Here is a 26156-nt window from a genome sequence, read left to right as displayed (position 1 = left end):
GCACGCTGCAATGGCTCCATGGCCATTGAGCTAAATGAATGTGGCTGTGACGCACGCTGCAATGGCTCCATGGCCATTGAGCTAATCCTGTGTGCTACTCAACCCGCGGCCCGTGGGCCACACGCAGCCCCTGCTTAACCCATTTAGGCCTGACGTCCAAATTTTAAAATCATTCTGAAAAACCAATTTTTTTTCTATATCAGTGGTTCTCAATATTTCATGTCAAGGATCCCAAAAATGATATGTAATATGCCACCAACCCCCATCTGAAAATATGTAGTTCCAGGGACCCCCCAGAAGCAAAGATTTGAGTTTAAAACTGAAACTCTGAAAGGCAAGCTATGAGCTTGTAGATCTGCTATTTTTCAATAGCTAAAGTATAACATAATGGGTTAATGTATCTGTGGCCCGTCGTGGTCATACCAATCAAAATATCATTAGTTATTCGATTTTTTTTTAACAAGAGATTGTAGGTATAGTATCGTTTTGTTCCAACAACAAACAATAACAGCCTCCACCTTTTGATCTAAACTCTGGCATAGGCCCAAGAGTGTGGCATATACTGTAAGCTCAAATACTTTGGAAATATGTCTGCTGATTCAAGCTAAACGTTAATGTCAATGTATTGCTTACGTATTGCTCAAACGAGTGAACTGAATGAACTGGAATTCGCGTGTGCAGGGCTCTCTAAGAAAATTAGAATTCAATATGGATAAGTACACTAGAATTCAATGTTGACATGGCTCTAATCTGATTCATGACTTTATTTAATGTTAAAATGCATCCAAGTTGTATGCTTCAAGTTTGCATGATTCAAGTTAATCTCGTTAACTGTCTTGGGGGGTTTTGGCATGCTCTCTGATTTTTGCATTGCCTGCTGCTTCGATAACATTCAGAGAATATCTCCAAGAGCGCGGAATGCATTAACGGCAAGTTTTAACTGTATACCATTTGTTGCAATAAATACTACTTTGACGTGAGTATTTCCTGTCTAGAATATATGTGTGTTACTGTGTTTCCTTAATTTTTAAACTAGTCTTGTAGTCTATTACAAAATACATTCTTAAACGTTTCAAGATAATACTGACATTTTTAGCTTGCGGCCCTTGGACTTGTTCCAGGGGGAGTCCCTGGAACAACATATTTTCAGATGGTGGTCTGCAGCCAAATACAGATACTTCTGGGGGTCCTTGACACCACTGGTTTTTCAGAAAACTGTGGATTTAGAAGCCTTTATTTTTTTAGACTTGTCCTCAGGTCTAATTGGGTGAAGAGGCCAAGACAAGTTCATTTCTTTGTACTTACGTCAGGGAGATGGACAGGTGAAACCTCTGCCGCAGACCTCGGAACATGGCGAAGGACTTGGGCGGGAATGAGCGGGAGCTGACGGCACAGTAGGGCCGCTCGTAGCCCCCCGCTGGGCACTCGCAGCGGAACCCTCCTCCAGACAGCTCTCGACAGGTGCCCCCGTTGCGACATACCCCGGGAACACACCTGCCCTGCCTGCGGTCCACCTCACACCGATCACCTGGTGGGCATCAAACACAGAGGTCATGTTGTTAGCAGTGTTTCTTCAATGTTCCCCTAGGGGGACACGGGGAGAACATGCATACTCCACACAGAAAGGCCCTTTCGCCAACCCCGCCTCGGGTATGGGCACTGATGACACGGAGAAGAGAACGCCCAGGACCTTCTAGCTGTGAGGCGACAGCACTATACCGACTGTGCCACCTCGCCTCCCAGCTCCCACCCCTCGCCCCTCTCCCCTCGCCCCCAGCCCCATCGGCCATTAGTCTAGACCCATATTAGTCTTTCGCTAAATGCAGAAAGTAACATTTGGGGGGTTTGGGGAAATCCTTCAATGAATCGCTTCCATATTAGTCTAGACCCATTTTAGTCCATTTCTAAATGCAGAACATAACATTTGTGGGGTTTAGGGAAATCTTTCAATTAATTACTACTATATGTAGTCTTCCCATTTCATGTATTCATTATTCATTTGACGCATTGTGTGAATCCAGTACACTAATTACATCACACAAGAATCTTGGCATTTCCACGCTGCTGTAGAGCAACTTGCTGCACCCAAACTACAGAACGTGTGCACTGTTTAGAAGCAGCTTGTACCCAAACTACAGAACGTGTGCACTGTTTAGAAACTACAGAACGTGTGCACTGTTTAGAAACTACAGAACGTGTGCACTGTTTAGAAACTACAGAACGTGTGCACTGTTTAGAAACTACAGAACGTGTGCACTGTTTAGAAACTACAGAACGTGTGCTCTGTTTAGAAACTACAGAACGTGTGCACTGTTTAGAAACTACAGAACGTGTGCTCTGTTTAGAAACTACAGAACGTGTGCTCTGTTTAGAAACTACAGAACGTGTGCTCTGTTTAGAAACTACAGAACGTGTGCTCTGTTTAGAAACTACAGAACGTGTGCACTGTTTAGAAACTACAGAACGTGTGCACTGTTTAGAAACTACAGAACGTGTGCACTGTTTAGAAACTACAGAACGTGTGCTCTGTTTAGAAACTACAGAACGTGTGCTCTGTTTAGAAACTACAGAACGTGTGCTCTGTTTAGAAACTACAGAACGTGTGCACTGTTTAGAAACTACAGAACGTGTGCTCTGTTTAGAAACTACAGAACGTGTGCTCTGTTTAGAAACTACAGAACGTGTGCTCTGTTTAGAAACTACAGAACGTGTGCACTGTTTAGAAACTACAGAACGTGTGCACTGTTTAGAAACTACAGAACGTGTGCACTGTTTAGAAACTACAGAACGTGTGCTCTGTTTAGAAACTACAGAACGTGTGCTCTGTTTAGAAACTACAGAACGTGTGCACTGTTTAGAAGCAGCTTGTATACAGTTTGTATCATTTAGAAACTGTTGCCATGTGTAAACAATAACAATAAAACCAGTTGTTCTTCCATGCTGTCAAGAGCTAAAACTAGAGAACGCAAACAGACGCGCACGGGAAAATAAACACATAAATTGGCTGCCAGTCAAACAACTGCTAGCGCTGTACAGACCCAGAAACCCTCACCTTCCTAACACGCCCACGCACGTGTCAGCGAGCGTGCGCACACACACACACACACACACACACACACACACACACACACACACACACACACACACACACACACACACACACACACTGTCCTTGAGCAGATTTGCGTGCACACACATGCTGTGTGGCATGTTGCAAACAAAGACATGTGTGCACGGCATGTGCACTCGCTCGCGCACTTTGTATAAAAGATTAAGCAGACAGCTGTGAAACCAGCCTACAGACACACACACACACACACAATCCTTAAGAATCACTGTTCTGAAGACCGCTGAGGGCACACACGCGTGCGCACGCACACACACACATACACACACACAAATTCACTCAGGGACAATGAACACACACATCCATCCCCGTGTTAAAACAAACACACACACACAACCAGATTCTTCCTGTGTCTCTCTCACATACAAATTTACTAACACACACACGCGCACGCACGCACACACACACACACACACGTGCGCAGAGCAGTCATCTTCCAGACAGATGACTGCCCCCCTCCAGGCTGTGTGTTTATGGTGTCTATTGGCACATGGTTTGTGATGCTTTGAGATGCCAGAGTACCCCACTGGCACTGTCCTCACAGCGCGCACACACCGGTGTTCAAACATGTAGAATGCTGCGTCTACAAGCATCAAAGCTTCAACAGGCTGTCATGCATGATGACCCTCTTCCCTCTTTTTGCAGTCTATCCCTCCTTCTCCCCATCGCTTCCTCTTCACCATCACTCCTTCCCCCACTCCCTCCCTCTCCTTTCCTCACTCCCTCCCTCGTACTCTCCTTCCTCTATCCCTCCCTCTCCTTTCCTCACTCCCTCCCTCGTACTCTCCTTCCTCTATCCCTCCATCCCTCCCTCTCCTTTCCCCCCAAAAAACCCTGTATTTCTTTTCATCCGTCTCTCATTCTGTCCATCCATTCTCCCTCATCCTCTCTGTCTCCTCTCCTCTCCTCCCTCTACTGAGGCCGATCATTCAGGTGCCTGGAGCTGCAACACAGCTGCACAGACACAATTTTACTCTGAGAGTGTGGACGGACGGACGGACGGACGGAGAGACAGACAGACAGACAGACAGACAGACAGACAGACAGACAGACAGACAGACAGACAGACACACACACACACACACACACACACACGCACACACACACACACACGTGCACACCCTCCTGTGGGCAGCTTCATCAACATTAAAATAAATAAACCAAAATGTATAAATACTCATTCATTATGGGAACTATGAGACCAAGACCCTTCACAAACTTCACACAGAAATTATGCTCACGCTCCCACACCAACTCTCAGGGAAGTTGTATTTATACAACGTAGTTTCGGGAGAAGAGACCTCCTTCCGCTTGACCTTAACCACTCCTCCCTCATTATCAACAACTCCTCCCTCCTCATCAACTCACCTGCCTTTCATTATCACCCAGCCAATCCCTGGTGCAATCACCACAGCATAAATACACCTGCGATCTCTCAACCAAGTTGTTTGTTCTGCTCCATGACAGACCAAACATGGGTTGTGAGTACTGCACTTGTAGATCGGCTATTTTCACTACTCTTCAAAATCGCCATCCTCCTCCACCCCAACCTCCTCCTTCCGCCTCGATTCTCTAGGAATCCAGGGGGGGCAGTGACGGAGCAGAGACGACCAGCCGCTCATTCCGAGTATAGAGCAAAGATGACCGTCAGCTCCAGAGACTACGCCCCCACCCTGAGTCTCGCCCTACCTTGGGTTCCTCACTCCACTCCACTCCGCATTCACCTCATTCTGTTTCAATAAACTGTTCATCTTGAGCGAAGGTGTGGTCTCTTACTAAGTGCATTAACAGGTTGACAGACTGGCTGGCAAAATCTATAGATGCAGACAGACTGACACAAACGGAAAATGTTAAACATCAGACAGAAAGATACAATAAATGTGTGTGCGTGAAGCCACTGACTTTCAGCATCTGTCCTATTCTAATCTGCTCACAGTTTGACTTAGATATACTGAGTACCAAGTAATTACTCTACTCTAGATATACTGAGTACCAAGTAATTACTCTACTCTACGTGACTTAGATATACTGAGTACCAAGTAATTACTCTACTCTACGTGCAAGTTAACACGACAGCACTTGAAAGGGTACCCCCCCCCCCCTTCTCCCCCTGATTGCTTTATTTGAATCCACGGTTTAAATCAGCGGGAAGTACTCAAATATTTTAATGTCTTAATTGCTGCCTTGACCTGAACCTCTTCAGTATTCATTGCAGCAGTGTAAAACTGAGTTCATGGGATGGACGATACAGGGTAATAATTCACCACATGTATGTGTTACTTATGGATGGACGATACAGGGTAATAATTCACCACATGTATGTGTTACTTATGGATGGACGATACAGGGTAATAATTCATCACATGTATGTGTTACTTATGGATGGACGATACAGGGTAATAATTCATCACATGTATGTGTTACTTATGGATGGACGATACAGGGTAATAATTCATCACATGTATGTGTTACTTATGGATGGACGATACAGGGTAATAATTCACCACATGTATGTGTTACTTATGGATGGACGATACAGGGTAATAATTCATCACATGTATGTGTTACTTATGGGTGGACGATACAGGGTAATAATTCACCACATGTATGTGTTACTTATGGATGGACGATACAGGGTAATAATTCATCACATGTATGTGTTACTTATGGATGGACGATACAGGGTAATAATTCATCACATGTATGTGTTACTTATGGATGGACGATACAGGGTAATAATTCATCACATGTATGTGTTACTTATGGGTGGACGATACAGGGTAATAATTCATCACATGTATGTGTTACTTATGGATGGACGATACAGGGTAATAATTCATCACATGTATGTGTTACTTATGGGTGGACGATACAGGGTAATAATTCACCACATGTATGTGTTACTTACGGATGGACGATACAGGGTAATAATTCACCACATGTATGTGTTACTTATGGATGGACGATACAGGGTAATAATTCATCACATGTATGTGTTACTTATGGGTACAGAAAGCATTGCCTTGGCCCCCGGGCGGCTAGGGTATCGGTGTCAGGCAGTGTTGATTTCCTCGACTAAAACTAAGGCGAAAAATGTTCGTCGACTATACCTTTTTCCACTGACGAAAACTAAATGGAAACTAAATGAAAACTAAGCTATGATGACTAAAACTAAGACTAAATATACTGACAATTTTGTCAACAAAATTTTGTCACCTGTCCATCTGAGAGTATCTATATCTATCTGGTCCTGAGCACTGCTCAGGAACTGCAATTGTCCTTCTGAAGATTATGTAGAAGACACTCACCATGTCAGCACCAAGGACAGCACCACTGGCAGCAACCATGACCACTGCTATTTGACTCCAGTAACTCACCATGTCAGCACCAAGGACAGCACCACTGGCAGCAACCATGATGCTACATACTACTTCCTACACGGGTTGTGCTTATAACCACGCCCCCGGGCAAGTTAAGTTTACGTAGGTTAAGGTTAGGGTTAGGGTTAGGTTTAGGTATAGTTTTACTGAGGTTAAGGTTAGGGTTAGGTTTAGGCTGTCAATCACAGCGACTGGCCAATCACAGCGCGTCGAATGCACAACCCGTGTAGGCTTTGGTATGTCGCAACCATGACCACTGGTATTTGACTCCAGTAAAACTCACCATGTCAGCACCAAGGACAGCACCACTGTCAGCAACCATGACCACTTGTATTTGACTCCAGTATTGCTCCAAAACACATTTAGATCTGACCAGTTCGCAAACACCTTCCAAAATCAGCTGTGTTGCTTTCAAGTTTCCCCATTTTGCTTTTTCCTAAAGCCCACGAACTGATCATCGCCACCGTCCTTCTCCAACAGAACCTTTTTTTGTCGGGCTCAGGTCCGACAGTAGCAAGGCTCTGAAAAGCTCTCTCATGGCCAATGCTCATTGTTCAGCATTTTGATGCGATAGCAGTTTTGCAGCATATAATGTCCATTCAGCATTTTGTGGTATATATGAACATTAGCAAACAGGTGTCGTAATTGATGCAAGAGCGTACCCGTCTTATTGACTCTAGTTTCATTACTAGAGGCAGTGGAGAGGCATCAACTAGATCAAATCTAACTATTAAAACTCAGCTAGTTAAAACCATTCACCAACAAATCAATCTATTTGCCGCTTCCATTCACTGCAACATTAACCACACGAACCCATGGTGATCCCAATTCTACAGTAGGCATGTAAAAATAAGCAGGCATTCTGCAAAAATATAGGTGAACATTCTGCGAATCAGATCTACAAGCTCACACAAGCTTGGTGTAGAAGGGGGGAAAAAGGAGGGGGACCAAGTCCAGATCCCTGGGGGGTCCCCCAGGCCAAAGGAAGCAGTTTAAGTGGGTAAACTTGTGAGCAAGATTCATGGCGAGAATATACCTCTGATTGGACTGCAGAAGATGGTAAAAGGCAGAGAGATTATCCCGCTTCCATTTGTGTAGCACCAATTTCCGCCCACTGCGCCCGTTACAAAGCACAGCGCTGTCCAGTTGTGCCTCCTGACCAGCCCAGGCATTGGTCAGTACACAGAAGCATGGCACTGATTACTGACTCATGACTTGCTGCTATTTGAAACGCTCCCCTGAACGGCGATTTGTGAGATTGAGTTTGCTGGGGCGCGCTGGCACACTCACACATGCACGCTACACACACCACACACACACACACACACACACACACACACACACACACACACACACACACACACACACACACACACACACACAACTCTCCCCATTCCCACAAAGATGCACACACACACACACACAACTTCTGTCGTGGTGCGTCTTGCCTTCCACGTCTATATTCTAAAATAACAGCACTTCTCTCCTTCAGTCGCCGCAATCTATTCTTCCTCTCGTCTCCTTCCTTCTCTTCCCACCCCTCATCTATCCCTCCATTCCTCTTTCCATCCACGGCGTACATAACCCTCTTCCTCCTCCCTTCATCTTGTTGTTCTCCCCCTCTCTATTCTTCTTTTTCTCTGTGGCGTTAATGCATTCTCTGCACCCCTTCATTCCGAGCCATGTTTTATTCATCAAAGCCACCGTTCCTCCCATGCACCCCTCTGGCATCCGCTTCGCCCCCTACCACCACCCAACCAAACCCACCCTGCACACGCACGCAGCCACACGCACACACACACACACACACACACACACACACACACACACACACACACACACACACACACACACACACACACACACACACGGTTCATCCCCATAGGGCCATACAGTATAACTCTCAATTCCTCTTTCTTTTTCCGCAAATCTTCCTCAGTTCCAACTCCATTCTTTCTCTTTCTTTTCACTGCTTTGTCTCTCAGCTCTTCTGTTCACATTTGCTATAGTATGTACAGTATTTTTCTATAAAAAGGTATACATTTCCTTCACATGTTATGAAAAACATGGTTTCATTAATTGGCACAGTGTCAGTGTCAGGCAGGGTCAGAGGACCCTGCAGCTGCACAATGATCCCTGGGTCGGCGGTTCGAATCCCGCCTCCTCCTGTCCACATGTCGAAGTGTCCATGGGCAAGACACTGAACCCTACATTGCCTCCAATGAGTCGGTCGGTGTGAGCTTGCCACCATTGGTGTATGAATGTGGGAAGTGAGGACGCTGGCGTCGACTGTTCGCCGCTTCACCTCCCAATGTGTGAATGAATGAACCATTGTAAAGCGCTTTGAGCACTTGAAAAAGCGCTATAAAAATGCAATTCATTATTGCACAACAAAACCAGGCAAACCATCCAGAATGATGCACTAACAAAACAAAAGAGGTTTCATCATCATAATTTTTCGACCGCGGTCGAGATCATGGATTTCACAATGCCACGCCAGACTTTCCGGTCCGTCATTGCCATTCCCAGTTCCTGCTTGCTGATGCATGTGTCCCTAGCGATGACATCAGGGAACGACAGTTTTCTACCTCTGGTCTGCTTCGAGGCAGAATTCCAGAGTGGAACGGAAGATATAACCTCACTGTCATGTCAGCTCTGTAGCAGTTCTTCTGGATCGGACTAGTGAAGAAACACAGGGAAGGTTGCCATATATTAGATTAGTCGATGGGTGGCTCTTCCAAGACAGATTTTGCGCTCTCATTAGAAGGCGGGTGTAAGTGCCATCCAACCGTTTCTCTAATTTCTTTGAAATTGTCCATGTCTCAGAGCCACAGAGTAGAATCGGCTCAACGGTCAGTTTACAAGAAGTGAGCCAAGCAAACACAGAATGCTACAGCAAACAAAGACGTGAACACACACACACACATGCTAACCGCATCTAGGAACCTGAAGGGGTGAGCTGGTTTAAATGCAGAGAAGAGTTGATGATGCAACAATGATCAGGTCTGTGTGGACCACAGGAGGGGTGTCTGGATCTGATTGGTTGAGGGGGAATGAGGTGAGATGAAAGGACTGGCAGCACTAACAAGGAAACAGAGGTGCAAGTAATGGTGAGTGACTAATAGACTGTGGCCAGAGGGAATGGAGAAACGGAGAGAGAAACAGAGAGATGGTGACAGAGACAGACCGTGAGGATTTCATTGTGCACCTCCGGTGTTGATTTCGTAAAACTACGACGACTACCTATTTTCAGCCATTACGCCGACATAAGATTTAGACTAAAACTAAAACATTTCAGATGACTAAAATATGCCAGAATCTTTATTCAAAAGACTATGACTAAAACGCCGTTCGTGCACCATTGCGTGTATATTCATCGTTCCTAATTCTATAGTGTCTCTGAATATATATTCTTTCAGGGTCAAATCTTTGCTTCCCTGGAACAACATATGTTCAGATAGGGGTCAGCGGCCAATAGAGGGTATGCGTATGCATAAAATGAATGGCAAATCGAGTGGCAAAGTGAGTTTAACATAGTTTAACTTTGCTTAATGCGATCAGATAGGACTTTTCTGTTTAGATGTATGGGCTGTCAAGGCCAGGAAGTAGTTTTTTGCCACTCAGTAGCTGCTCCCGCATAAATTCCCGGAATGATGATGTCACGTGCATACCCTCTATATTACATATATTTATGAATGATGATGTCACGTGCATACCCTCTATATTACATATATTTATATAATGATGATGTCACGTGCATACCCTCTATATTACATATATTTATATAATGATGATGTCACGTGCATACCCTCTATATTACATATATTTATATAATGATGATGTCACGTGCATACCCTCTATATTACATATATTTATGAATGATGATGTCACGTGCATACCCTCTATATTACATATATTTATATAATGATGATGTCACGTGCATACCCTCTATATTACATATATTTATATAATGATGATGTCACGTGCATACCCTCTATATTACATATATTTTAGGGGGTCCTTGAAAATGTCCTTGAAAATGTTTTGAGAACCACTGATATAGAAACATGGGTTTTTCTGAAAACTGTCAAGCTTTTCAGCATATCTGCTCTCACTGCATTCCTCCATTTATCTCCTTAATTCACTTTCTCCATCACTTTTTCTCTCGTCTGCTCTCTCCCGCACAAAAACCCCTTTCCCAAATCAATTTACTCCCTCCGTTATTTGCCTCAGTCTTTCTTTGTGCTTCCTCGTCCTCACTCATCCTCCCCACTTTCTTCACCTTCTGAAACCAATGTGCCGCAACTCTCAAGTGTGGCCCGAGCAAAATGCCAAGCATATACTGTAATTGTCTCCACCAGGCCGAAGGCATGTGGGGAGAGTATGTTTTGCACTCCGTCCGTCCGTGTGTGTGTCCGTCCGTGTGTCCGTGAGCAGCTAATCTCGGCCACCGTTAACCCGGTCGATGCCACATTTTGCACACACACTCCCTGGATGCCAACGATGAACCTCTGCCCCAAACTTTCCAGAACGGCCTGTTATAGCGCCACCAGGAGGCCGCTATGTGCAAAACAAGTTTTTGCACAGTACACCTACAGATTTTGTCCAAACATCACGCAAATTGGTACAAACTCTCTCTAGAGCCATTCAACGAAACCGGTCTTTCAGATTTCTCAGACTCCATCCTGATTGGTTAAGATTGGCTTCCAAAGTTCACAGGAGTGCTCAGTTTCAAACAAAATGCTGCAAATCATGAACACATCGCGTGATTTCCGTGAAATTGTGCACCCACATTCCCACTAGGCCGAGTACAAAATGCCACATGAACAATTTCAACTCAGACTCAAGGTGGCGCTATAACTGGCCGAAAAGTGTTTTTACCTCTAACTGCACGGATCTGTGGATAACTTTGTATGCCAACTCCCTAGAGGCCAAGGAAAAACCTTTGCCTCGAATTTTTCACATCTGCTCTTTATAGCGCCACCAGGAGGCCGACATATGTAAAACACATTTTCTATTATTACTCCTTTCACGCAAATCGGTATACACTATCTCCATAGTCATGTGATCAACACGGAGCGCCACCATTTCCCATCTTCCATCCTGATTGGCTAAGATTGGCTTCCAAAGCTCACACGATTCGTCCATTTCGAAAAAAGGCCACAAATCACAAACACAGTGTGCAATTTCCGTTAAATTATACACGCACATTTTCACTAGGCCGAGGACGACATGCCACAATTTTTTCCTCAAAATCAGCCTCACGGTGGCGCTATAACAGGCCAATTCCTGTTTTTAGCTATAACTGCATCGATCTGTATACAACTTATGTATGCACACATGGAAAAACATTGTACCTGCATCCCTCCAACACGAACCTCCGGCCCAAATCTTCCTCAACAGCCTGTTATAGCGCCACCATGAGGCCACAACCTGACCTGCCCTGGTGGAGACCTGTGCCGATTGGCACTTTGTCTAGTTACCACCTTTTTTCGTCGACTAAAACTAAGACGTCGACTACCTTTTTCAGCTGACGAAAACTAAATGAAAACTAAGCTATGATGACTAAAACTAAGTTAAATGTATTGACAATTTTGTCAACAGATAGAAACAAGACTAAAATGTTAGGAAGGGACTAGTGGACAAGAGATCCACTATAAGTCATTTATACTTGGTTGCATGCTGATAATAGCTCACAACGCGTTGCAGCGCTTCAGCAAGTGTACGGAGGCATCAAGGCCCGTCGACTAAATCAACTGTAGATTTAGTTGACTAAAATCTTATGATATTTAGTCGACTAAAACCAGACTAACACTAACACAAAAACAACACTGGGCATATACTGTAATTACACCTTCATATAGGCTGGCCGTCTTCAACTATGGGACCAGAGACAGTGGCATGGTTACACTGCATTGTGTAACATTCCACTATACAGGAAAGACAATTCTCTCTTCCCATTTCTTATACATAGTGTGCCTTCATTTCACCATATCGTCCTCCATCTTAATTGAGTCGCCAACCTTTCTCTCGGACTCTCTTTCTCTTAATACATTTTGTTATATTTTGCTCTCTTCTTCTCTGCTGCATTATGATGTTTGATATAACTTTCCCAATCCCAACCCATCGTCACTTACAAAACATGTGCATTTTTCTTCTAAAGATAGATAGATAATCCACACACAGCCTCTCTGATCTAAAGTAATTAATTATTCAATTAATTTATTCTTTGCATAGTTCATTCACACTACCCAACTTTCTCTCTCTCTCTCTCTCAAATATTCTGTTCTGTTTTATCACACCGCAAACCAATTTTCCTTCCACCTTTCTCGCTCTATCTGTGCACATGAGTGTGACTGTGTGTGTGTGTGTGCTTGTGTGTCTCTGCATGTGTGTGTCGTGTGTGTGTGTGTGTGTGTGTGTGTGTGTGTGTCTGTGTGCATGCGCACGTGTCTGTGTGCGTGTCTGTGACTGTGTGCGTGCGTGCGTACATCTCTGTTCACCAAAGCCTGTCTCTCATATGATGATTCTTTTTTCTTTATATATATTTTTTTTATCCCACGATTTTGTAACCCATTTTTCACCCCTGTGTCAATCATCTAATGTGATCCTGGGCTCTACACACCCTCCACCAACCTAGTCCCCATATATGGGGGACAAGGGGAGAGCAACGGACTTGAACTCATGCTTCCTTCATACCTGAGTGTCCAAGTTGCTCCTCTACACCTGACAGGGGGGAGTTTCCCTGGTTGGACGTAGCGCGTGGAAGGAACACGTTATTCCAACCAGTTCCTTTACCCTCCATGCGCCCCGGAGGCAGTTTAGTGACCAGGATTACTGCATGTTTTTTGTGAGGGTACCTACCCTAGGGGACACGGGGAGAACATGCAAACTCCACACAGAAAGGCCCTTTCGCCAACCCCGCCTTCGGGTATGGGCACTGATGACGCGGAGGAGGAAACACGCCACCAGCACCCACAGCGTCCCGAGCGGGAATCGAACCCAGGACCTTCTAGCTGTGAGGCGACAGCACTACCAACTGTGCCACCGTGCCCCATATATATGATGATTCTTGATGTAACACTTATCTGTTCATCACTCCTACAAGTGATCTCAATCCTACCTTGATCATTAATTTCTCTCCCTGTCCCTCTCTTCACCGTCCTTATCATCCACAAACCAATTTAATCTCCATTTCACTCTTTCTCAGGTTATCTTCTACTCTCTGCAGTTCCTTCTTTCTTTCTTGGTGGAGAGAGTATGTTTTGCACTACGTCTGTGTGTCCGTGTGTGTCCGTCCGTCTGTGTACAGCTAATCTCCGGCACCGTTTACCCGGTCGATGAGATCAGAATATTTGATATTTGAAATCTGAAATGTTTATGTACACGTTCTCTCTGTAAATGTAGCGATGGCGTAAACCTGGCTTCAGTTGCGGTCATGTTTCAGGGCTACAAAAGCCCCTGCTGACGTGTCTCCTGTTCTAGCCTGTATATCTTGGTGGAGGTAGAGTTGTATTTCACTTCCTCCTTTCATCCTGCACGCTGCGGTTTCAATGTCATATCGTTTTTTATTGCTTCTTACTAAGCCGCATGGGCTGACTTCACAGACATGAATTTAGTGCAGTCTGACACCACCGGTGTCTGTAAAACACTCAATATACCTCACAGTAATAATAGAAGAAAACACCCTGAGACCATTGTTGTCTCATGTGACCCTCCAGGGAGACCAGGCGTAGTTATTTTTTAAAGCTGATTAAAAAGACAATCAATATTAACACTTAATTATATTATTCCAATGTATTAATTAATTATATTATTATTATTATTATATGAATTATATGAATCCAATATTAATCCAATGTAGCGTTTACGGTCCCTCAAGCTGACTCACTAATTTAGAAAATAAGGGAGGAAACGGATTGACCTTTTAACCAGAGAACCGGGTTTTATTGCCATTTTAATACAGGCTAAAACTGGGTTAGGAGGGTGCCGAAAATAACAAAGAGGCTGCTCTGTCTGTCTCAGTCTAGGCTAGTCTCTCTCTCTCTCTGCCCACTGTCAGTGTGTCACTTCCTTTTAACACGAGTTTCTTGAGTTAATTAATTGTAGAACACTTCCCCTGCGGTTTGCGAGTTGCCCGAGTTGTGTTTTCATTGTTTAATCCACGTTTTTAATCAGTTTTAAGTCACACGGGCAATCCACCGGACAGACTGGGATATGAGACGCGTTTTGATGACGTCATCGCAAAAAGGTCCGTCACTCCGGCGTGCAAAGGGTTATGGGAAATTGAGTCCCTATTGTTTACAATGGAGGGGGTGGAACGGTGCTCCGTTCTGTTGTTGTGGTCGGCACTTTGGAATACTTTTCAACACTACAACAAGCAATTACACCGTTTTAAAGTGGATTTTTATGACAAGCTACTCAATTCTGAAAGAACTGCATTTGAATTATATAGAAATTCCGGTTAAAACCAACAAAAGAGTGTCTTTTGTGGCCCAAACCCACTGACTGACATCTACAGTACCACAAACCCCAAATGAAATGCCACGGAGAGAGGAAATGTTCCCAGCCTGAGGATGATGATAAGACCTTCGTCTCAACACCACACACTCAGCTGCTGTCCTGGGGTTGAATATCTCTGGAGCATTCAACCCTGTAACTCATCTATGCTGTCTCTCTCTCTGTCAACATTCCTCTCTGCCGTCTCAATGAGGACAGAACCCGTGTCTTAACCCTCGTCTATGAAAGCAATCAATGCCGTTTTAGACACACAAAAAAACACACACACACAAAAAAGCCCACATCAATTCCAACCACACAGATGAGCTTTCAGGGAAGGGGATGAAGGGTATTAGCTTGGAGGGTTGGAGAAATGGAGGGGAAAAAGAAAGGACTGGGGGAGTGAGAGAGGGAGAGAAACGAGGGTTGGAGGATGTCTGGAGATTTCTCTGTGTTGCAGAATCAATCCAGCGTTGGTTTTGTTTGGTCTCTCTCTCTCTCTCTCCCATTCCCTTTTTTCTTGTCTTCCTTCCTATTGACCGCCTGCAGCATTGAAGCAATACCGCTGCACCAGCCGCCCACGCAGACACACACAGGCGCAAGTAAAAACGCCCCAAAACTTTCCCTGGATCAACCAACCTCGTCCATCCATCCCTCCAGTCTCCAAGGTTCCCTCCCTATCAGTTGGCTGTCTCTCCATCTCCCTCTCTCTTTATTTTTTCATCCCTCCTCCATTATCATTCTCATAATGTTCCACTTCTCTCTCTCTCTCTCTCTCTCTCTCTCTCTCTCGCCTTACACCCTTATTTATTTTTGCTTCCATATCTCTTTTCTGCCACCTATATACCCCCCACCCCGCGCCCCCCCACCCCAGTGTTTGTCTTTCATTTCTCATCTTTCTTCCAGTCAACATACCATTTCTCCCTTATTCTTCTGCCTTTCTTACCTCACTCTCCGTCTGTCATTCTCCCCGTATGGTCCTCTCTCGGTCAAACTCTACCACCTTTCACTCTTTCATTTCCTCTCGGTTCTTTGTCTTGCATTGCATATTTAGTTGTCTCTCTTTTCATAGACCATGCTTCTTCCTCTGTCTCTCCTTCTCTCTCTATCTATCTGTGGGGGGGGGTTTGTAGGGCGCTCTGGGGGTCTCGTCTCACCTCCAGCCCCCGTTTTGATCCAGAATGAAAGGGAACAGGAACACAAAATACACCCGGCCTACAGTACTGTACATATGTACACGCACATGCTACACTCTCCTAACGTCTACCCTGCATGGCCTCTATCAACCACTGCCTAGAACAAACAAAGCAATGCCCCATGGGGTAAAATAAGAGAGAAGACAGAGAGGGTGAGAAAAGAGAGAAAGAAGATAAGTGAGTGAGTGATATACAGTACAGTATGAGAGAAATAGAGAAAGAAGGAAGAAATATACACAGTGCTCAAAAATTGGACGCATGCATTAATTATGCTCCTGAAATGTAAAGGAAAAGGACCCTAACGGGTCCATTTGGTTCCATTTGTACACTCTCAGAGTTAAATTAACATTGATTGTACAATACGAATTGGGGTCCCAGAGATAGAAATGCCATTAAATGGGGGTCCGTAGACTAATGCATGTCAAACTGGAGGTCCTTGAAATGAAATGGGTTGAGAATCATTGCTAGAGCCATAAGGATCTTCTCCTATGGGAGTCCCTGGCATGTCTTTTCAAATGGGGATCCGCAGGCTAATTAGTGTCCATTTGGGGGTCCTTTGACATTGACAGTGCTCTACAGTATCTACCTCCACTGCTCTTAGATGGCCAGCTGCGAAGAGACAATGCAAAACGTCACACTGTGTTGTGCACAGCGTGAGGCGTGTCAGACTCCAGAAACAGTGGTGGGATCACAACACTGTTGGTTAGCATTATGATAGCAGGCAGCAGGAGAGCAAGCTGAGTCAGTGCAAGTCTTTAGACTTGTTTTTTTTTGTACTCCTCTGCAAGCATGTGCGCTCGCACACACACACACACACACACACACACACACACACACACACACACACACACACACACACACACACACACACACACACACACACACACACTCCTTTCCTCCCACACAACACAACACCTCGTCCCTCTCACCTGTGTAATCCTCCCTGCAGACGCACGTGTAGCCGCCCTCCCTGCGCGTGCAGACGCCGGCGTTCAGACAGGGGTTGGAGTAGCACAGGTTGATCTCCGTCTCGCAGTAGTCTCCGGTGAAGCCCGGCGGGCAGCGGCAGCGCAGGCCGGCGATGGGGTGGATGGGCCGGAACAGGATGGACGGCGAGGAGATGAACGGCGCCGAGCTGTTGAAGCGCAGCACCGAGATGCACTTCATGTAGTTCTGGCAGGGCTCGCGCAGACACACGTTGTCGTCGAACGGCAGCACCTGGGCGGGCGACGGAGGAGGAGGCCGTAGAACAGTTGGTATACGTCTAGTCTTTATAGTACGGAAATACAATTCTGTTGTTTCCCCGTCTTCCCACCCCACCACCTCTCTCAGAGGAACCCCTTTTGGTGTTTTAAAGCATTATGTCATACTTTAGCTAAAAAAAATTAATCGCGAAAATGTGGCACAAATCTTTGAATATATATTCTTTCATAGCAAACGTTTTTTTTTTTTTTTTTTAAGATATTTTTTTGCGGCTTACGCCTTTTATTGGTTTTTGAAGGGACAGACAGTAGGCTGACAGGAAACGGGAGAGAGATGGGGGGATGACATGCAGTAAAGGCCGTGTCGGGTCCGGGAGTCGAACCCGCGGCACACTGCGACTGGATTACCAGTCCGGTGCCCAGACCGTTACGCTACGGCCTGGGCCAGAGCAAACGTTTTTAACTCAAATCTTTGCTTCTGGGGGAGGTCCCTGGAACAACATATTTTCAGATGGGGATCCGTGGCCAAATACACAGATCTTCGCCAGGCCAGGTAGTAGAAGTAAGTCTTATCTTAGATATACTGTAGGTCCGTTTTGATGACATGCCTAGATATACGCATACTGGTTTGGAGAAAATCTGTAGGATCATAATAGCAAAATTCTGCCTCCTGGTGGCCAATGTGAATGTGAAGTTTCAAGGAAAACAGTTCATGATTTGAATTTTGTTCAAAACAAACAAACAGATCCGTCTTGATCACATGACTATTGAGATAATGTGTACCAATTTGAGATGAGATGTTTGGGCCAAATCTGTAAGAATAATCGGCCTCCTGGTGGCGCTTATAAGTTAACGGACCAATGTTAAACATTTGGTCCGTTATAGGTTCTGTTCTGCCCAAAGGGAGTGCGCAACTGTGCACGCACACGCATGCACGCACAGACAGGGGCCAAAAAAAGGGTGACATTTAAAGAAGAAAAAAAGAGAGACATTTGAGCTAAATTCCAATACCCAAACTCTCGGCCACTCGCTCACTCCCACTCGGTCACTCGGGGTCAATCCAGCGTGACCCGGAAATGGTGCTCCATCGAGGAGGAGAGTGGAGTCGAGTGGAGGAGCCGAGTGGGCTCTCCGAGACCGCATAGAGCGAGTGTACATCAGGTGCAGGCTCGGTGGGGTATTTTGTCTCCTCGCAGCGGATTTCCGCATCACGTGTACAAGTTTTTTTTTCCTTCTCCAGTGACATAAGTCCGCCACATGTGGGTGGCACAGAAAACACTGATGAAACCCGATACTGTGCACCCCCCCATCCACTAGCTGCCGGCCGGCTGACTGGCTGAAGTCGCTGACCCAACGGCCAACACACACATGCACGCACTGTTCAACTGTTTGTTGAAGAGACACATTTTCGCTGAATGAATAGAGCTTCAGAATGATAAAGTAGCCTATCTAGCCTACTTATGTGAAAGTGAAAGGACCACAACAAACCACTGGCTTTATTGCGTTGTGTGATATAAGCATAATAAAAGTAGGATATATAAATTAGGCCGGCTATATTGTGCGCACCTCAAAAGCTATAGTTAATTTATCTCTGTGCATGCCTGAATGCACAGACTGCTATGAATGACGGTGACAAAAATGAAAAAAATATTTATTTATATGTGGACTGAACTGAATATGTAAGTCAGAGAGACTATACCTAATTCCTGTTATAGTGTCCGTTATTTGCAAAGACCGCGGAGGAGGACTGACTGTCGGAGGAGGGGGTTATTTATACGTGTGCGCATCCTGGCGCTTATTCACTATTTCAGGAATAAATAGCCTTGCCTTGCACATGTTACCAATACATACACATTGGCCTCGGACCCTCGGTTACATGTACAAAATGATGAATTGTCTATTCTGTAGACTGTATGTGTACGGCTCTGTTCGGAGTTCCAGTGATCCAGCTGTGTGACACCACTTTTGCTTTGGCAATGTTAACGTATGTTTTCCCATGCCAATAAAGCCCTTTGAATTGAATTGAATTGATACACGTCATTAGTGATCGCGGAATGTGCCGTCGCTTTGAAATGACAGCGTAGTACATTCCGATTCCAGAGGAAAATTCGACCATCCCTCTGTCCTCGCATAGAATCCTCTCCTCCTCCTCTCCTCCTCGCTGGGGGCGGAGCCGAGGAGCGAGTGGAGGACGCGAGGAGAGTGAGCGAGTGTGAAAGTTGCGGTATTGGAATTTAGCTTTAAAGAATCAGAGGAGACAAAGACAGAAAAGAAAAGAAAGAGAGGAAATAAAAAGAGTGACATAAATGAGAGGGGGGGGGGGGTAGACTCCAGACAGACAAACACAGATGGCAAAAGATTTAAACAAAAATGCTTCAGGGAAGAGAAAAGAAGACGCGAGACAGACAGACAGAAAGACAGACAGACATAATCATGTGGGCAGACAGACACTAATGTTCCCCTCTGGTGACATTATGACACATTTATATTTCAATGACTAGTACAGATAAGTGGTGACATGAGGAGTTAGGAGACAAGAACTGACTGAGGCGGAATGGGAAATCTACATAGAACACACGCACGCACACACGCACGCTCTCTGATTATTTAACTCTGATAGCGCAGAAATAGGTCAGGTGTGTGTCGTTGTCTCTCCTGCACAGCCTTAGCTCTCGTTCTGTCTGTCTGTCTGTCTGTCTGTCTGTCTGTCTGTCTCCTACAGTGTATCCAATGATTGATTGATTGATTGATTGATTGAATAATTTATTAACAGTTTGCAGAAAACTGCACAGGGAAGTACAGTTCAATGCTTGGGGGAATTTATAACCCAAAAAAGCCTATATGGCTTGTTTCCATTGGGGTCCTGCACAGTGCTGCTGTGCACCTTTTGCGAATCTCCCAAAAATAATGTCTTAATCCCCAAAATCAGAACTGAGGACATGAAGCTATCTGTGTACAGTATCATCATAACACTGAGGACATGAAGCTATCTGTGTACAGTATCATCATAACACTGAGGGCTCAGAGCATTGTTTCTATTGATAGGAATCAGTGCTTTACCCTCAATCATTCTTCATTGTTACGTCGAGTGTACTTTGACTTTATTTCCATTGCGGTGCACAGCTACATGAAAGTAAAACTCATAAACCTTGGAACGACTTTGTCAAATTGGTTTTGAGGTCACCGAAGCATCACTGACAAGATGCGTGCGTGCGTGCGTGCGTGCATGTGTGCGTGCGTGCTCTTCAATCTTTATATGCATGCATATAACATAATATGTTCTGGATGGAACTCATGGACGATAGCGTGCGCACACGTGTATGTGATGTGGCCAGGTGTGTGTGTGAACACACGTGTACATGATGTGGCCAGGTGTGTGTGTGAACACACATGTACATGATGTGGCCAGGTGTGTGTGTGAACACACGTGTACATGATGTGGCCAGGTGTGTGTGTGTGTGTGAACTCATTAAGCAGCAGAGTGTACATAATAATATCCGTGTACCGTTGCATAATGCCATTATGTCAATGCCTGCTGCATACTGTAGGCACTGTACAGAGTATTCCTTTCTCTCGTATGTGATTACAAGAGTCCATACTCATCTACACCAGTGGTTCCCAAACCATTTAGCTTAAAAACCCATTCAGGACGGGAACCCCTTTTGATGTTTTAAAGCATTATGTTATACTTTAGATATTGAAAAATAGCAGATCTACAAGCTCATATAGCGTCCTTGGGCTAATTAGTGTCAATTTGGGGGTCATTGACATGAAAATGTTTGGGAAGCACTGCTCTACACAGTCCTACCCACATCTGAGCCAGGTGTGTACTACATAATATCCGTGTATCGTTGCATAATGCCATATGTCAATGCATGCATTGCATACTGTAGGCAGATTATTCCTTTCTCTCCATATGTTATGATCCTATATCTCTGGTGTGTGTGTGTGTGTGTGTGTGTGTGTGTGTGTATGATATGATTACAGGAGTCCGTATTCATCTACACACTGTACCAGGGACAACGGACGTGACCTTTTTCTTTGCTCTACCTCATGGACCTGATTGTATACCACTGTAAGCCTTTTTATGTAGATCAAGCGGTGACTGACACTTTGCACGTTAATCCCACGCACCACGACGCACTGACTTGTGTTCATCTTTTTTATTCTAGCACCTTCACTAACGCTCCCTTTATTTTCTTTGGAAAAAAAGTTACGATGGGAACTATGCACAAAACCAAATTTCACCCACTCTTTTAACCCATTTAGGCCTGAGGACGATTCTACAAATGTCAGTGGTTCTCAAACTATTTCATGTCAAGGACCCCTAGAATTATATGTATTTGGCTGCCGACCCCCATCTCAAAATATGTTGTTCCAGGGACCCCCCCAGAAGCAAAGATTTTAGTAAAAAAAACGCCCGCGCTACGAGCTTGTAGATCTGCTATTTTTCAACAGCTAAAGTACAACATAATGCTTAAAACACCAAAAGGGGTTTCCCGCCCCCAAAATGGGTTAACACCCTTTCAGGTCAGACAGCGAGTGACGCAGGCGTGGATCAGTGATGTGTCTGCTCATGAGGGGCACGGAACGCCCATGCTTTTGTTCTTGCTTAAATGTAAGTCGCTCTGGATTAAGAGCGTCTGCTAAATGCCTAAATTGTAAATTGTAAAATTGTAACGCGTAGCGTAAAAACACACACACACACACACACACACACACACACACACACACACACACACACACACACACACACACACACACACACACACACACACACACACACCACCCAGGTCTAGTCGCCCGTGGGCGCATGCACAAACGAGCATGCGTGAGGCATTTTCTCGGGACCGCCGCCAATTTTACACTTGCTGAAAATTGCCGATCTACAAGCTCACAGCGCGTTGCGCTGTGACTCGTTGTGAGCTTATAGATCGGCTATTTTCAGGATGCAACCAAGTGTAAAATGATGTATACTGGATCTCTTGTCCACTAGTGCCTTCCTAACATTTTTGTCTAGTTTTTTATTTGTTGACGAAAGTGTCAATATATTTAGTCTTAGTTTGAGTCATCAAAGATTAGTTTTCATTTAGTTTCCATTTAGTTTTCGTCAGTGGAAAAAGGTAGTCGACGAACTAATTAGTTTTAGTCGACAAAATCAACTCTGGAATAGGCGCGTCAGTCGCTCCCTAGCCTGTGGTACACCTATGCTTTCTATGGCATAGGCAGCTCCCGGGAGGGAGAATCTAGACACAGATGTGCGACATGAGACTAATTAATTAGAGCGACAGAGAGAGAGAGAGGAGTGTGTGAGTCAATTTAACAAAGGTCCAGACGATCAGAAATCAGCAGAGAGTGATCGACGTTTGCGCTACTCTATGCTGTATTGAAGTGGACTCGGTCCCATACTTTAGTTTTTCTTCCTGGAAATAAAAACGTCTGGCGTTTCCGAGGCTAGTTGCTCCCCTGTCTGAAAAAGGCCTTTTACTTTGTAAAATCTGCGACGTGATGTGTGTGCCACACTAAAAGCCCGTGGACGTCCTACCTCCATCTGAGCCAGCGCCGTCAGCCTGGGTCTGTTGAGGTACAGCTGCTCCTCCAGAGCCTCCGAGGGGAAGAACTGTCCCCCGGGGAGCGCCGCCGAGAAGCTGACGTTCAGGATGCCCATGCCTCCTCCTCCCTCTCCTCCTCCCCCTCCCCCTCCTCCTCCTCCTCGCCTTCGGGCCACCGCCGCGGCGTCGGCGTCCGGCTGCACGTTGAACACAAACACGTCCTCCACGGGCACCGAGAGCACCGCCGACACGCCCTCCAGGAAGTGGCCCAGGAGCGGCGACAGGAAGTGCTCCTGGGACATGTTCTGGAGGCGCACGGTCACGCTGCTGCCCAACATGTCCTCCGTGATGATGAGGACGCGGAGCACGCACTGGGCCGAGATGCTGTGGACGCCGTCTGGTGGGGGCGGGGGGGGGGGGGGGGAGAGGGGGGAGAGAGAGAGAGAGAGAGAGAGAGAGAGAGAGAGAGAGAGATTAGATTACACATGAGCTGGTCATACATACTGTGTGCTAAATACAATTTGCAATTTAGGCAGTTACGCTCTTATCCGGATCGACTTACAATAAGCAAGGTAAAGTCATACATCAAACGCAGAGAGACGGTGTGTATACTGAGGCACGGTAAACTATAGGATCACAGGTGTTATATGACCTGGCTCCTATAGGCCATAACAAGGAAGGAAGGAAGACACAGCTTTTGGAAGTGCACGAGTCAATACATTTATTTACAATATAACCAATAAATTAAAAGGTGTGTTAATCAGTGAAATCATAGGTGTATGGATGTGTGGTAAATGTAGTGTGGGGTGTTGTATGGTGCAAACCAAAGGCTAAACTACAGTGTTTCTGCCATCAGGAAGAGAGAGCTGTTATGTTATGTGGCCAACACCCAGCCATTTATAGGGCACGCTACGGGAATCCTCGAATTCTGGCCAGGTGCTCCCAATGCACTGATTGGCTCCCCAATTCCCCAACTTGCAGGCCTTGTAGTCTACTGGAAATGTCATGAACCCAGAAATGGTGGTTAGTATAAACTTTTATGATAGAGTGTGACTAGTGTGTAAACATTATATTCCACAGAATCCACACATAATGGCCAATGGCCATGTTACACATTAATTAGCTAAATTACAATTTGTGCATTCTGTGCGGGGTAGGCTACTTATGATTGCTTAATAATTCATTATCAGTTTATTGGGATTTATTGCACAAAAACGTCAGAGTTCAGACTAATCCTTTATAACGTGGCTCAGCTGACCTGTTGAGGCAGTCAATCAAATCAAATCAAATCAAAATAGGAATCAAAGATTATAGGGCAACGTGTCCATGTGTCTGTGTTACTTCATTGGGACACTGTCTGCATGGATGGCAGACTAGCCATTGGGACAGTTGATAAAGCGTTCACATTGAGCCTCTTTTCTTATGGAGAAGGAAAGGATGTTCCACAGATAAGGAGAGCAAAAGAGAGGAGAGATGAGTGTTAACTTACAAGGGAGGAAACAGGGGTTAGAACAGGGGTTAGAAGAGAAGAGGAGTTAAAGGAAGAGAAGAGAAGAGAAGGGGAGGGGAGGGGAGGGGAGGGGAGGGGAGGGGAGAGGAGAGGAGAGGAGAGGAGAGGAGAGGAGAGGAGAGGAGAGGAGAGGAGAGGAGAGGAGAGGAGAGGAGAGGAGAGGAGAGGAGAGGAGAGGAGAGAAGAGAAGAGAAGAGAAGAGAAGAGAAGAGAAGAGAAGAGAAGAGAAGAGAAGAGAAGAGAAGAGAAGAGAAGAGAAGAGAAGAGAAGAGAAGAGAAGAGAAGAGAAGAGAAGAGAAGAGAAGAGAAGAGAAGAGAAGAGAAGAGAAGAGAAGAGAAGAGAAGAGAAGAGAAGAGAAGAGAAGAGAAGAGAAGAGAAGAGAAGAGAAGAGAGCAGATGAGTGTACTGTAGATAAAATGTGATGAATGGAGGAATATAATGAGGAGAGACAGGAGAGGAGAGGGAATAACAGAGATATAGATTAGGAAAAACAGCCAGGGAGGATGGGGAAAGCAAATGACAGCAAGGACAAGGACTGGAGGACTACAGGAGAACAGATACAGTAGAGACAGATAGGCAGGGGGAACGGAATGGAATATGTAAATAGGGGAGAGGGACAGAGGAGGAGAGAGACAGACTGACATACAGATATGATAAGAAAGAGTATAGGGTTAAGGAGAGATTAATGGAGGTGGACTAAAGGAAGGGAAGGGTCAGTGGAGAAGAGACGGAGAGAGTACGAGAGAGATGAAGATGCTGAGATAGAAGATTAGATAGGAAGAGCAGGGTTAAGAAGCCTGACAGACAGACATACATGGGGCAGAGGAGACTAGAGAGAAAACAGAGGCTAAGGAGAAAGATAGAGAGAGATAAGAGTATAGGTGAGGTCAGAACAATGTCAATATCATGATACATAATTAATGTAGGTCTCTGGCACACAACACACGCAAGCACGCACGCACGCAGCTGAAATCAAGCACTACATGAAAGAAACGTGCACGCACACAAGCAGACACAAACAAATTGGCCATCCTCTTCATCCCAGACACTCTCTTATTCCCGAAAGCTCGATACTCGAAACTTCCATGAAAAGATGAGTTGAAATTCTAAATCAATAACTGTGCCACAGTGTGCCAGGGTCAGTACTCAGTAGCCTACTTTTCGAAAGACAACAATGACAACATCACACCACATGCATTTAAAAAACATCAGAGTTCTGTTTGCAATTCAGCACAGCCTTGTATTTGTATAATGCAATTTGGTACTCAATTTGGTACGTCACCTGTAATCTATGAAGACACAAAATAACCACAGTGAGACTGGACAATTTACTGTGGCAACATTGAGGCATTGTGAAGCAGTGTTAGAAAGAGAGCGAGAGCGAGAGAGAGAGAGAGAGAGAGAGAGAGAGAGAGAGAGAGAGAGAGAGAGAGAGAGAGAGAGAGAGATACTGTATCTCAAGGGGTTATTCCTAATAGAAGAAATATATGGAAAGAGAAAATGTGGGAAATGAGTGAGAGAGTGTATGATCCAAGATGTTGATCTAATGCAGGTTTTTAATACTCTGTATTTCGAAGGCGCTTCTTTGTATAAGAAGCACCCAATTGTCCTTTTTACACAAATAATTGCAAAAAAGAGAAGCCCATAGCACTTGCCGTAGTACTTGCCCTGGCTTCGACCTCCTACAGG

The 26156-nt window shown here is 45.1% G+C and overlaps 1 protein-coding gene across 1 annotated transcript in view; it reads right to left on the bottom strand.

Moving 5' to 3' along the window:
* celsr3 (cadherin, EGF LAG seven-pass G-type receptor 3) overlaps positions 1 to 26156 on the bottom strand; it is a gene marked incomplete at its 5' end in the record, with an annotated part of 152753 nt that overhangs the window by 90600 nt on the left and 35997 nt on the right. Inside the window, 4 exons of the mRNA XM_083769735.1 lie at positions 1306 to 1528; positions 17132 to 17420; positions 22950 to 23091; positions 23122 to 23353. Coding sequence (XP_083625861.1) covers positions 1306 to 1528; positions 17132 to 17420; positions 22950 to 23091; positions 23122 to 23353 — 886 coding nt within the window. The remainder of the gene's footprint in view (positions 1 to 1305; positions 1529 to 17131; positions 17421 to 22949; positions 23092 to 23121; positions 23354 to 26156) is intronic.

Source organism: Protomyctophum parallelum, assembly GCF_964188405.1.
Source record: "Protomyctophum parallelum genome assembly, chromosome: 7".
Taxonomy (NCBI): domain Eukaryota; kingdom Metazoa; phylum Chordata; class Actinopteri; order Myctophiformes; family Myctophidae; genus Protomyctophum; species Protomyctophum parallelum.
Note: the sequence above shows the minus strand (reverse complement) of the source record. Positions and strands in the feature narration are given on the sequence as shown.